The sequence below is a fragment of the Grampus griseus genome (genome assembly GCF_964374135.1).
Source record: "Grampus griseus genome assembly, chromosome: 19".
NCBI classification, from domain to species: Eukaryota; Metazoa; Chordata; class Mammalia; order Artiodactyla; family Delphinidae; genus Grampus; species Grampus griseus.
In genome coordinates, this window is record NC_139013.1 from 11,772,126 (window position 1) to 11,786,452 (window position 14,327).

Below are 14,327 nucleotides of genomic sequence, written 5' to 3' on the forward strand. Positions count from 1 at the left end.
TATTCACTTCCAACAGATCTCTCTGGCCACCATCAGCCTCGTACAGTCTCCCCACTCCTTCCAGGATGTCACTAGAGGCCCAGGCCTCTTGGGGTTTGTGATGGTCCTGGAATATTAAACACAAAATTCCAGCCAGGATCATCAACAGAAGCCTAAACCACTGAGTGAAAGTTTGATGAGGAACAGGATATTTATTTAGTCTCAAAGTACCCTCCCACAGATTACTTATTAACTACAAAGGAAAAAAAATAGTATTAACGGACAACACCAGCAGACACCACCTAAAACCAGGTGATAGAAGTTAACATCACCAGTATCGGGACAAATGAACATCGTGTGCCTCCTGATATGCACTGAAAAGGACACAACATCATTTCTGTGGTGTTTTTCTGCCAAAAATGCATCATCCGAATTGAATCATGAGAAAACATGGGTCAAAGCCCAACTGAGGGACACTCTATAAAGTACTTGGTCTGTACACTTTAAAAATGTCAGTGTCATGAAAACCAAAACAATAACAAAAATTTAAAAGCTGGCAGCCAGTTCTAGATTAAAGGTGACTAAAGAAACATGACAGGGCTGCCCTGGTGGCGCAGTGGTTGAGAGTCGGCCTGCCGATGCAGGGGACGCGGGTTCGTGCCCCGGTCCGGGAAGATCCCACATGCCGCGGAGCGGCTGGGCCCGTGAGCCGTGGCCGCTGAGCCTGCGCGTCCGGAGCCTGTGCTCCGCAACGGGAGAGGCCACAACAGTGAGAGGCCCGCGTACCGGGAAAAAAAAAAAAAAAAGAAACATGACAACTAAACAAAGTGTGATCCCGGATGGAAAGCAGATGGTGACAAGGTATGTTATTGGGACAATGGGAGAAATTTGAATATAAACTATAAATTAGATGATAGTTTTCTATCAATCTTAAACTGATACTTGGGGAAATGTTAAACTGGTATTATGGTTATATAGGAGAATCCCCTTGTTCTTAGGAGAATTTTACTAATATAATGTTACGAATTATATTTACGAATATAATATATTTGCATATGTGTGTATATGTGTGTGTGTGTGTGTATGTATGCAGAAAAGCAAGCAAAAGAATTGAACAAAACTTCACAGAAAGAGGAAATCCAAGGGAGAGAGGAACATTTAAAAAGTTACTCAACTAATCATTAGGGAAATGCAAATTAAAATCACAGTGCGATACCAATATACACCCACCAGAATGGCTAAATGAAAGAAGACACCACCAGGAAGTGTTGGTGAGGATATAGAGTGGGGAAACTCTCATACACTGCTGGTGGGCATCCAAATTGGTCCAACCACTAGGCAAACTGTTGGGCAGTTTCTACTATAGCTGAATGTATCCTATGACCCAGCAATTGCAGTCCAATCAGATATGAACATATGTCCACCAAAAAACAAATTCCCATCAACAGATGGATAAAGTGTAGCATCTTCACACAGAGGAAACTATATAGCAATGAGAATGAAAGAGCTACAGCCACATGCAATAGCATGGGATGAATTTCACAAACAAAACACTAAGCAGGGATTCCCTGGTGGCGCAGTGGTTGAGAGTCCGCCTGCCGATGCAGAGGACACGGGTTCGTGCCCCGGTCCGGGAAGATCCCACATGCCGTGGAGCGGCTGGGCCATGGCCACTAAGCCTGCGCGTCCGGAGCCTGTGCTCCGCAACGGAAGAGGCCACAGCAGTGAGAGGCCCGCGTACCGCAAAAAAAAAAAAACAAAAAAAAACAAAAAAAAACACTGAGCAAAAGACAGCAGACACAAAACAATGCATATTGCGAGATTTCATTTATATAAAGTACAAAAACAGGCAAAATTAATCCATATTGTTAGAAGTCCAGTTAGTAGTTTCCTTTGGGGGCATCCTGGAACAGGCATGAAGGGCATCCTGGAGGGGCTGGTCATGTTCTTTTCATGAACTGAGTTCTGGTTACCAGGTGTGTTCAGTTTATGAAATTTAATTCAGCTGTTCACTTATGATTTGTGCACTTTTCTGTACACTTCAAAACATTTATTTTTGAAAAAGAGCGAGTTAGATCTAAAGATATGGATAACTTTCCAAGATGTATCACTGAGTGAAAAATGCAAGATGTGGGAATTCCCTGGTAGTCCAGTGGTTAGGACTCAGCACTTTCACTGCCGACGGCCTGGGTTCAATCCCTGTCAGGGAACTAAGATCCCACAAGCTGTGCAGCGCCGCCAAAAAAAAAAAAAGCAAGATGTAAAAGAATATGAACAGTCATTCTGTTAATCAGTACAGCACTTCCTCAAAAAATTAAAAACAGAATTATCATATGACTCAGCAATTCCACTTCTGGGTGTATACTCAAAAGAACTGAAATCAGGGTCTTTTTTTTTTAATAAATTTAATAAATTTTTAAAATAAATTTATTTATTTATTTTGGGCTGTGTTGGGTCTTCATTGCTGTGTGTGGGCTTTCTCTAGTTGTGGTGAAGGGGGTGCTACTCTTCATTGCAGTGTGCGTGCTTCTCACTGTGGTGGCTTCTCTTGTTGCGGAGATGGGCTCTAGGCGCGCAGGCTTCAGTAGTTGTGGCATGCAGGTTCAGTAGTTGTGGCACGTGGGCTTCAGTAGTTGTGGCACGTGGGCTTCAGTAGTTGTGGCACGCGGGCTCTAGAATGCAGGCTCAGTAGTTGTGGTGCATGGGCTTAGTTACTCTGCGGCATGTGGGATCTTCCCAGACCAGGGATCGAACCCACGTTCCCTGCGTTGGCAGGGCGATTCTTAACCACTGTGCCACCAGGGAAGTCCTGAAAGCATGGTCTTGAAGAGACATGTGTACACCCATGTTCATAGCAGCGTTATTCACAATAGCCAAAAGGTGGAAGCAACCCAACTGTACATCGACAGATGAATGGATAAAGCAAATGGGGTGTATATATAAAATGGGATATTATTTAGCCTTAAAAAGGAAGGAAATTCTTTGATGACCATTTTGTAGTGTATAGAAATACTGAATCATTATGTTGTGCACCTGGAACTAACATGGTGTTGTAGGTCAATCATACTTCAAAATAAATAAATAAAAATTGTCATATAATTAAAAACAACAAAAAAGGAAATTCTGACATGCACTACAGCATGGATGATCCTTAAGGACATTATGCTAAATTATTCTAAATGAAATAAGCCAGTAATAAAAGGACAAATAATGATTCTACTCAGATGGGGCACCTAGAGTAGTCAAATTCATAGAAATAGAAAGTAAATAGGTGGTTTCCAGGGGCCAGAGGAAGGGAGGGATGGGGAGTTTTTGTTTAATGGGTACAGAGTTTCAGTTTTGCAAGATGAAAGGAGTTCTAGAGATCGGTTGCACAATTATGTGAATGTACTTAATGCCACTGAATTGTACGCGTAAAGATGGTTAAAATGGTAAATTGTATGTTATGTGTATTTTATCACAATTTTAAAAACTTTAAGAATAAAAAGTACAGGGACTTCCCTGGTGGCGCAGTGGTTAAGAATCCGCCTGCCAATGCAGGGGACATGGGTTCCAGCCCTGGTCTGGGAAGATGCCACATGCCGCGGAACAAATAAGCCTGTGCGCCACAGCTACTGAGCCTGTGCTCTAGAGCCTGTGAGCCACAACTACTGAAGCCTGCGCGTCTAGAGCCCGTGCTCGGCAACAAGAGAAGCCACCACAATGAGAGGCCCGCACACTGCAACTAAGAGTAGCCCCCGCTCACCGCAACTAGAGAAAGCCCGCACGCAGCAACGAAGACTCAACACAGCCAAAAATAAATAATTAAGATCAATAAATTTTTTAAAAAAGAATAAAAAGTACATAAATATTCAGTGTGCTTCTCGTAAAAAAATGTAAAATATGCCATTTCAGTAACAACAACATAAACAATAAAAACCATCAATAATAACAAACATTTATAGTGCTTCTTATGTGCCAGGCCCTGCTCTGATTTCATTAGGCATTTGTATTCGTTATTATTGCTGCATAACAAATTATCCCCCAAAACTTAGTGGCTTAAAACAACAAACAGGGACTTCCCGGGTGGCGCAGTGGTTAAGAATCCTCCTACCAATGCAGGGGACAGGGGTTCGATCCCTGGTCCGGGAAGATCCCACATGCCGCGGAGTGACTAAGCCTGTGTGCCACAACTGCTGAGCCTGCGCTCTAGGCCTGTGCTGTAGAGCCCGCGAGCCACAGCTACTGAAGCCTGCACGCCCTAGAGCCCATGCTCCGCAACAGGAGAAGCCACCCCTCGCCGCAACTAGAGAAAGCCCACGCGCAGCAAAGAAGACCCAACACAGCCAAAATAAATAAATAAATAAATAAACAAACATTTACCATCAGACAGTTTCTGTTGGTTAGGAATCTGTTGATGGCTTACCTGGCTGGTTCTCGCTCAGGGTGTCGTGAAGCTACAGTCAGCATGTTGGCCAGGTGCAACAGTCACTGGAAGATTTGATGTGGCTGAAAGATGTCCTTCCAAGATGGGTCACTCACATGGTGCTGGTTTGTTGGCACGGGGCCTCGGTTGTTCTCCATTTGGGTCTCTCCGCTGGCTGCTTCACTGCTGTCACAAATAGTGGCTGGTCTCTCTCAAAGTGAGCCATTCAATAGAGAGGTGGATGAAGAAGCCTCAATGCCTTTTATGGCTTAGTCTAAGAAGTCACACTGCAACACTTCTACCATATTCTGCTGGTTAGAAGCAAGTTACAAAGTGCAGCCTATACTCAAGAGGAGGGAAATTAGGCTCCACCTAGTGAAAGAAGGAGTGTCAAAGAATCTGTGGACATATTTTAAAACAGCTTCATACATTCATTAAATCCTGACAATAATCTAACAAGGTGGGTACCATCACTCATTCTCACGTTACAGATGAGGAAACTAAGGTACAGAGAGGCTAAAGGTCACACAGAAGAGCTAGAGCTAAGACTTAAATCCAGTAGTTGAACTTGGAAGCATTTTCTTAATCACTAATGTCAACCAGTGGGAAAGAAACCAACTGAAGAAAAAAATATTTAAGAAGGAGCATTGTGTGAGACTTTTGTTTGTTTTTTGGCCATGCCACGTGGTATGCAGGATCTTAATTCCCCAACCAGGGATCGAACTCCATGCCCACTGAAGTGGAAGCGCGGAGTCTTATCCACTAGACCGCCAGGGAAGTCCCATGTACGGGACTTTGATGACTGGTTGGACGTGGTAAGTGATGGAGTTGAGGATGACACCCATAACCTCCATATTCCTTTGATACTGGGAGATGTGTATCCAAGAGAGGCAGGACAGCAGGAAGTTAAGAACATAAGGTGTGGGGACGGAGTGAGACAGAGCTATAATCAATTTGGGTTTTTTAAAAATAAATTTATTTATTTTTTATTTATTTTAATTTTGGCTGCGTTGGGTCTTCGTTGCTGCGCGTGGGCTTTCTCTAATTGCGGCGAGCGGGGGCTACTCTTCGTTGCGGCGCGCCGGCTTCTCATCGCCGGTGGCTTCTCTTGCTGCCGAGCTCAGGCTCCAGGCACGTGCGGGCTTCAGTAGCTGTGTGGCTCGCGGGCTCTAGAGCGCAGGCTCAGTAGTTGTGGTGCAGGAGCTTAGTTGCTCCGCGGCATGTGGGATATTCCTGGACCAGGGCTTGAACCCGTGTCCCCTGCAGGGGGATTCTTAACCACTGCGCCACCAGGGAAGCCCATCAATTTGGTTTAGGGCAAACGATTTTGCCCTAATTTCTTCATCTGAAGTAAGGCTGATAATTACCCACCCTGTGGGATATCTGTGAGGATTAAAGGAGATCATGGATGCAAAACAATCAGTTTACAGCTGCTGGCACGGAGAAATCACTTGATAAATGGTAGCTTTCAAATATACCTATTAGTGAAATATTATTGAATTGTATACCTATTGAATTATTTTATCTATATAAATACTATCCTATTGAAACGTTGCCCTCTCCCTATAACTTTCAGCTGGTGACTCTAACTTTTGCAGTCCCCGTTTTGCAAAAAGTAGAGGAATAAGTTCCTTTTGGACTCCCGGTCTGGGCTGGAGGAATAAGGCACAAACTACGGTGGGGAAGGCACCAGCTCAGGAAATCACAATGTGTGAGTGCCTCTGACTCAGTCATTCCCCTTGTGTCCATTACATGGATGCGATAACTGAGACCTAGAGCTGTGCAAGGTCACAAGTTACTGACAGAGTCCAGTCTTCAAAAACAGGATTTTTTGCAGATAAAGAGGCCTCAGTTCCTCATTTCTCATACCCCTTCCCCCAACCCACCCCCTGCTTGCTCAGAATCAGCACTAACAGTGAAGGAAGTTGAATTTATCATTTCTTGAGGAGCTTGGAGGAATTCTAAAAACGAACCCCCTCCCCAACTTCTCTGAGGTTTTTTTTTTCCAGTTATGAGGCAGGGGGATGCACACAATGACGTGAGGGAGATTTCCCTCCTGGCTCTGGCTCAAGTCTCTGACTTGTGGCTCCGATTGAGAGAGAGTTTTAGGGGGCACGGGACATCGATGGATTTGCTTATTTTGTTATGAGAGTATCTGGGACAAACAGTTGGTGCACAAACTTCCTCAGCCACGCTCAAGATGGCCACATAAGGCCACGCCGCAAATGGCTGAACCGTGGTTCGCGGTTGGAGAGACGCCTTTCCCAAAATGGAGAGGGGGGAGAGAAAGTGTCCATCACAGGTTAGCCCCGCCCCCACAGATTGCTAGGGCCAATTAGCGACCCGCAGGGCGGGGACAAGGCCAGGGGAGGAGGCTGCCGTTGCCCCAGCAACAACTAGGGAGCCGGGAGGCGGGCGCGGCTTCGGAGGTATTGGCGTCTCAGCAATCTTGCTGCCGGGAAGGTCCTGCGAGAGGCGCGAGCTAGGCCTGGGAAGTCAGCGCCTGCGGAGAGAGGGACAGGTCAGGTCCATGAACTCCAATCCCCGCTTTCGCCTCTCCTAACCGTTAGACGCTCTGAGGTAGGAATAACGCATGCGCGGGCTCAGAGGTGGAGCTAAGGTGCCCTGCACTTAGAACGCATGCGCCTCATGGCGGTGGGGGGTGGAAATCTGACCCGAGGAGGCGGTGCTTTTGTGTTGTGGGCGGAGCCATGTTCCCCTGGGGCGGGACTTTCTGCTGCAATGAGCGGGATGAAAAGGTTACTTTAGAGGCAGGCAGAGTTAGATGCCAGCTCCTTGGAGCGTCCGTTTCTCGCCCCTCATTTTTCTGCGGCTCTCCTGGAGAGGCAGTTAGTATCATGGTTAAGACAGCAGCCTCAGTGGTTTGACGAAACTAGCTTGGAATCCCAAGTACTGCTCCTTACTTGGTGGGCCTCAGTTTTCCCATCTATTAGGTGGAGATAATTGTACACTTTTCTCATAAGGCTGTGATTATATTTTCCCCAGGGCCATGGCTGAGGTGCACGTGATTGGGCAGATCATGGGGGCCACCGGTTTCTCGGAAAGTAGCCTCTTCTGCAAGTGGGGCATCCACACAGGTATTCCCGAGCGTGGTTCATTTCCCCACCAAGACCCCGCAGCCTAGACGCCTCCACCTACTTTCCTTGATCCCCTGACCTCAGTCCCTGATCCTCAGCTTCCATGGGCTCTCAGGACTCCTAACCCTGACCACGCTTTGTTCATGTGAGTCTCAGGCTCCCTTCTTATTATCCCTTCCCATCCCATCTCTGGGGACTCAGACTCCCACTCTCTCAACACACATTCCCTAAGGATATGAGACTATAGGCTGGACCCACCCAGCTACCCCAGCACACACTCCCTGTCCTCAAAACACTTGACAGCGGTAACGACACTGCTTGGACTTCATTCACTGTCTTAGGGCTGCTCTGGTGCCTCCCCCATCTTAACTCTTTGCTTAACCATCTCCATTTGTTGAGCTCTTAATGTAAAATGGAAGTTTCCATCTTGAAATGAAGAGGCGAGGCCACCCTCCTGTATTCATATTTCTCTGTGAGAATGTAGGAACGCTGTTCTGACAGTTATCCAAGTCCATCCACACAGGCCCAGGAGGACCTTGGAGGTCTCAATTTTCACGCCTCTCCATCAGAGGCAGTGTAGTGTGGTGGGTGGTGTGATGGCTAGGGCCACAGGCCACCAGGTGGCCACGAGGTCTGGGCTCAAATACGAACTCCCTTGCCTATTGTGAGCCTTTGGACTTGACCTCTCCGAGCCTCAGTTTCCTTGTCTGAAAATGAAGCTAATGGCAGCCGAGGCAGCAGAGTGCTGAGGTTAAGAGCACAGACTGCCTGGGTTTCAAAACCAGCTCTTGCTTATTAATTGTGTGACCCTGGCCACTTGTCTTTGCCTCGATTTCCCTGTCTATGAAATGGGAATAATAACACTACCTCATGGGGTTGCTGTGAGGACTAAATGAATATCAGTAGCACTTAGAAGAGGGCCTAGACTTGTAAGTCCTCAGTAAGTGTTTGCCTGGCTTGTGTAAAAATTGGATGGGCTCTTGTTCCTAAAGCCCTAGGTATGTTGCCTAGCACAGATAAATGCCCAAGAAATGAGTGTGGCCATTGCCATCATCATCTTTTCAGGCCTGGGGTTCTTTGCGATTTCACTGGTGGGTAGGTTGGTGGTTGAGATTCCCTGGGAAATTGGGATCCTCCAGCTGAGCAAATAAGAAGCAAGGCCTGGAATCAGACTTGGTTTCCAGTACCCTCTTCCACTCACTTGCTCTGTGACCTGGCAAGTGCTAGTCCCTCTCGCAGCCTCAGTTTTCTTATCTGTAAAGTGTGACTCTTTGTCCTTCGTAGGGGTGTCAGGAAGTCTTGTATGTGAGGATCCTGACTGAAGGCTTGGTGCTCTCCTCACCTGGCCTGCAAGGGAGCAGTAACCAACATGATTTTTATTATTTCAGGGGGCTCTTGGCCAGGGAGAAGCGGGGTAGGGGGCAGTTAATCCAATAGAGAGCCAAGGCGCGGTCAGATAAAGGGCTTGGTCTCTGCCGTCAGTCAGAGCTCCATTTGAGGGATTTCCCAGGCGGTCCAGTGGTTAAGACTCCGAGCTTCCCCTGCAGGGGACACGGGTTCAAGCCCTGGTCGGGGAACTAAGATCCCACATGTGGCGTGGCACGGCCAAAAAAAAAAAAAAAATAACGAAAACCTAAAAATGAAAGCAGAGCTCCATTTGAATCAGCTCCACCATGGGACCTTGGTCTGCTGTGGTCCTGCTGTAGCCCCAGCATGGAGAACAGTGCTTGGCACAGAGTAGGTGTTCAGTAAAGGTTTGTGGAATGAAAGGTAAAGATTTCTTTACCTGTAAAATGGGGATTGTATTAGCCCCCACCTCCTAGGATCATTTATTTGTCCAAAACAAACATTTATTGAACACCTTCTGTGTACCAAGATCTGGGTTTGAGGTTCTAGGGATCCAGTAGTTTACAACATCCCTGCTCTCTTGGGGCTCACAGCAGGGGAGACAGAAAAGAAATAAGCAGATAAAGACGTGAGTGCAATGATTACAGGTAGTGTACTAGGTACTAGGAAGAAATGAGATGAGAGATGATGTGAGAGGGACTGGTTAGTTTTGGGATAAGAGGGTGAGGGAGAACCCCTCTGTGAAAGTGGCACTTGAGCTGATCCCTGAAGGATGAAAAAAAGCCAGGCATAGGGACATCCAGGAGCAGAGTTTTCTGGGCAGAGGGAACAGCCAGTGCAAAGGCCCTGAGGAGGGGAAAGAAATAGGACCATTGAGGCTAGAGGGTGGTGAGGAATGGGGAAAGTGATGGGAGATGAGTTCAGGAAGGGGTTGGAGGGGGCACAGGCCAGGCCATGTAAGGCCTTGTAGACTCTCCTCCTGTGGAGGAGAGTCTGAAAACTGGGGGTGGGGTGGGGATTAAGAGTCCCAGAGGGTGGATTAAATGAATTCATTACTAAAGCGCTTAGCGCAGCATCTGGCATTTAGTAAGCAGTCGGTGCATTTTTGCTATTATTTTCACCCTCAGTAGGATTGCTGTTACGACGCACCGTTCACGATTTGCTCTGTGCTTCTGCTTGTGAAGGAGCGCCTCAGCTCCATCTTAGTCCTTGGACTTGGCCTCTAAGCGTGGGGTGAGAATAGTAGTAAAATGATCCCCGGTACTCATCCGGCACTCACTATGCCCCAGACACTGTTCTCAGTGCCTCATGTGCATTAACTCATTTAATCTTCTCACAAGCCTGGGAGGAATGCATTATTATTACACCCACCTTACAGATGGGAAGACGGAGGCAGAGAAAGGTAACTGGCCCAAGTTTGCATGGGCAGGAAGAAATAGTGCCAGGATTTGTACCCAGACATTTGGCTCCAGGGTCCATGCTTTGCAACCCTCCGCTCCCCAATGCCAGGGAGAAATGGGGTCCTATAGCCACAGTGGGATCCCCTTCCTGATGGCTGCCTCCCACCCCGCCCTGCCTCATCCGTGTCCTGGCTCTCACTGCAGGGGCAGCATGGAAGCTCCTGTCAGGCGTGCGGGAGGGCCAAACACAGGTGGACACCCCCCAGATAGGGGACATGGCCTACTGGTCCCATCCCATCGACCTGCACTTTGCCACCAAAGGCCTACAAGGTGAGTTCCCGGCCTGGGCCCCAGGCTAGACTAAGGGGAGGTGGGTTAGAGGCACTCACTGCTGCGGGGACTGGAAACATCAAGTGCTGTTCCTGCCCCCATGCCCTTTGGGTCCCTTTCCTGACCACGCTTGGCCCTGGAGAGGGTGAGCTGAGGCCTCCCCAGGCCAGCTGTAGAGTGCATTAGGAGTGGGGCAGAGGCAGGGGTGGACGGGGCAAGGTCAAGGGGAGAGCCAGGGGGAGAGGGAGGTGGCTTTCACAGAGACAAAGCAAGAGAGTCTTCAATCAGCAGGAAGCTGGGAGGGGTTATGAGAGAGAGAGGTGAGGGCTGGTAGCTATTGTGCAGGTAGGGCTCCTCAGCTGCTCAGAGGGGAGATGAATACGTGGGGGAGGAGGGGTATCAGAAAACCTCTTCTGGCAGAACATTTGGGTCATTAAAGAGGGCTGGGGCTTCCCTGGTGGCGCAGTGGTTGGGAGTCCGCCTGCCGATGCGGGGGGGTGCGGGTTCGTGCCCTGGTCCAGGAAGATCCCACGTGCCGCGGAGCGGCTGGGCCCGTGAGCCATGGCCGCTGGGCCTGCGCGTCCGGAGCCTGTGCTCGGTAACGCGAGAGGCCACAACAGTGAGAGACCCGCGTACCGCAAAAAAAAAAAAAAAAAAAAAAAAAAAAGAGGGGTGGATTCCAGGAAATAGCCTAGGTAAATATGCCATATATTTCTACCATATAAATAATAGTTACTGAGTGCCTGCCCTGTGTCAGGTGAAGCCAGGGAGATATCAGTGATTGAGACAGCTCCCCAGCCCTGTCCCCACACAGTTCATCATCCCTTGGGAGAGACAGAGCTGCCCTCAGACAGTGGTAACCCAGAGTGGGCAGGACTGGTATGGGGGATCTTGAAGGGCTATGGGAGGCCAGCGGAGGTGCCTGACCCTGCTGGGGGGTTCAGGGAGGGCTTCCTGGAGGAGGGGGATGTTTGAGCTTTGCTGTGAAAGGACAGTAGGAGCTATTAAAACAGAAAGATGAAAGAGGGTTCTGGGGAGAAAACCATGTGTGGATGCCTCAAGGGGGAAAGTGAGCCAGGGGCGTTTGGAGGACCGACGGAGAGCAGGAGGACTGCAGGGGGTGAGGTGGCAGGGGACAGGGGACAGGCCATTGCAAGGCCTTGAATGCCAGGCCGCAGAGTGGAGGCCATATCCTGAAGGCACTGGGGAGCCAGAGCAGGCGATTGACAAGTCAGGTTTTGCTTTTAAGAGATCCCTCTGGCTGCCTTGTGGGTGATGGATTGGAAAGTGAGGCAGGCAACAGTCCTTTCAGCTCTTAAGGACCCCGAGTCTCTGAATGTGGGCATCATCCTTGCCTCCTCTTTTCTCCTACCGCCCCAATTTTGTCCATCAGGAAATCCCATTAGCCCCACCGTTGAAATGAATCCTGAATCCCACCACTCCCCCTACCCTCTTCCCAGCACCCCGATCTGTCCACCCTCACCTCTCACTGGGCTATTACAGTAGCCTCTTTACTGGTATTCCCACCTCAGCCCCATAAGTCTGTCCCCCTGTGAACACGTAAGTTAGGTAACATTCCTCCTCTGCTCAGAACCCTCTGTGGTCCCCATCTCACTCAGGGTAAAAGGCAAAACCTTACCATGGCTCACAAGGCCCTGCTCAATCTGATTCTGTCACCTCCTCCCCCCCTCCCCCATCTCACTCTGCTCCAGCCACATCGGCCCCACCAGGCAGCTCCCACCTCAGGGCTTTTGCACTAGCTATTCCCTCTGTTGGGAGCGCTCTTCCCTAGATATCCACATAGCCCCCACTCCCTCTCCTCCTTTAAGCATTCACCCAGATGTCACCTTCTCAGGAAAGTTTTGCTTGATCACCCCCTTTCTAAAACTGCATGCCAGGACTTCCCTGGTGGCCCAGTGGTTAAGACTCCACGCTCCCACTGCAGGGGGCCCGGGTTCGATCCCTGGTCAGGGAACTAGATCCCACATGCATGCCGCAACTAAGAGTTCGCATGGCTCAACTAAGGAGCCTGCCTGCTGCAACTAAGACCCAGTGCAACCAAATAAATAAATATTAAAAAAACAAAAACAAAAACTGCATGCCTACCCCCGCCGTACCCAGCTTGTTTTTCTTCAGAGCAGTTATCACCATCTGACGTACCCTATAATTTGTGTATTTACTGTGTTCGTTGTTCAAGACGTCAGCTGCACAAGGGCAGGAATTTTTGTCTGCTCTGTTCACTGCTGTGTCTCCAGCTTCTAGAACAGGGCCTAGCACGGAGGGACTCAGAAAGGAGGGTGAAATGGAGCTGGGTCTCCAAGGGCTTTGCCTACAGGCTGAGGAGCTGAATTATATTCTGAGTGAGGACACTGGGAAACCTATGGAAGGGAGAGAAAGATGCTTCCAGCTGCCAGGTGAAAGTTGGATTGGAGGGAGCAGGAAAGAAGGCCCTGAGGCCAGAAAAGAGGACAGGGTGTGGCCACGGGGAGGGAAGGAGGGAGGCATCGAGGACAAGGCCCAACATACTCACCTGGGGACTGGGCTCCCCTGAGACGGGACACAGAGGAAGAGGCCACGGAGAGGGAAGTCAACAGATGCCAGACCTAAAGGACCTTGAATGTTCAGGTCGGACTTTATACTGAGTGCACTGGGGAATCATAGAAGGGTTTTGAGCAGGGGAGGAATACGGATTCAGAAGGATCCCTTTGGCTGCTCTGTGGGGGTAGGAGTCCAGAGAGGAGGCTGGGGCAGAAACCTGGCGGGGAAGGACGGGCCTGGGATCTCCAGGAGCTCCTGCTGGGCTGTACCCATCCCACTTTGCCTCCCTCCCTCCTATGCTGCAGGTTGGCCCCGACTCCATCTCCAGGTATGGTCCCAGGACAGCTTCGGCCGCTGCCAGCTTGCAGGCTACGGCTTTTGCCATGTGCCCAGCAGTCCAGGCACCCACCAGCTGGACTGCCCCACATGGCGGCCCCTAGGCAGCTGGCGGGAGCAGCTGGCAAGGGCCTTCGTGGGTGGCGGGCCTCAGCTGCTGCACGGAGATGCCATCTACAGTGGGGCTGACCGCTATCGCCTGCACACTGCTGCCGGTGGCACCGTGCACCTTGAGCTGGGCCTGCTGCTGCGCCACTTCGATCGTTATGGCGTCGAATGCTGAAGGACCCTGTGTGGACCGCTGGCCCCCAGCCATATCTCTGGACACCCGGTGAGGGGCAGGATGGCACAGGGGTCAGAAGCATGGGCTCTGGAGACTGTCTGACCTGACCCCAGCCAAGACTGGTGTGGCTTCTATCCTGACTAGCATCTGAAGCCCAGTGGCTGCCCCTCCCAGGTCCAGTTTCCCCATCTGTAAAATGGGGGCAGTAAATGTGTGGGCTCACAGGGGTTGGGTGCAGAGAAGCTGTTGGCACATGGAAGGGCTCAGTAAAGGAGAGCAGTTCTTTCAGATGTGAGTGCTTTTCTGACCTTCATCTGTTGGATGTCCAGTGCCCCATCCTCTCACTGTCACCCTCCTTCCTCAGGCCCCCTTCCCCTGTCCTCTGCCTCAACCTCTGACCCCCTCCCCACTCTGGGTGATGCTCTTATGGCCCCCACTCCTTGGGGGTCCCCCTCCTCTGTGCCCCTCTCCCCACTGGCTCCCTGTCTTCTGACTGAGCCTCTCCCCCACTGCCCCAGCTTCCCACTCTCCATTCGGGGTGGTCGTCCTCGGATTCCCTGTACCCTGCGTCCCCATCCTCTGACTGAGCCCTCCCCGCCAGGTCTTTATTC

General features: G+C 49.9%; 1 protein-coding gene across 4 annotated transcripts; it reads left to right on the top strand.

The window, feature by feature from the left end:
• Positions 1 to 684: 684 nt before the first annotated feature.
• B9D2 (B9 domain containing 2) lies at positions 685 to 13,973 on the top strand. 4 transcript variants are annotated; one of them, XM_082676565.1, is made up of 4 exons: positions 685 to 840; positions 7,391 to 7,482; positions 10,434 to 10,559; positions 13,403 to 13,973. In XM_082676565.1, the coding sequence occupies exons 1-4, from the start codon at positions 791 to 793 to the stop codon at positions 13,714 to 13,716; spliced, it is 582 nt and encodes a 193-aa protein (XP_082532691.1). In that variant the 5' UTR covers positions 685 to 790; the 3' UTR covers positions 13,717 to 13,973. The 4 variants fall into 4 exon arrangements, with proteins under 4 accessions (XP_082532691.1, XP_082532694.1, XP_082532692.1 ...); XM_082676568.1 differs by lacking the exon at positions 685 to 840 and adding an exon at positions 6,748 to 6,813; XM_082676566.1 differs by lacking the exon at positions 685 to 840 and adding an exon at positions 6,779 to 6,905.
• Positions 13,974 to 14,327: the final 354 nt, after the last annotated feature.

Excerpts from the sequence above, each read along its gene's own strand:
- B9D2 (XM_082676565.1), top strand. The coding sequence starts at position 791 with ATGACAACTAAACAAAGTGTGATCCCGGATGGAAAGCAGATGGTGACA. Across the intron at positions 841-7,390 it reads GGAAAGCAGATGGTGACAAG|GGCCATGGCTGAGGTGCACG; the intron begins GTATGTTATTGG and ends TATTTTCCCCAG. Across the intron at positions 10,560-13,402 it reads TGCCACCAAAGGCCTACAAG|GTTGGCCCCGACTCCATCTC; the intron begins GTGAGTTCCCGG and ends CCTATGCTGCAG.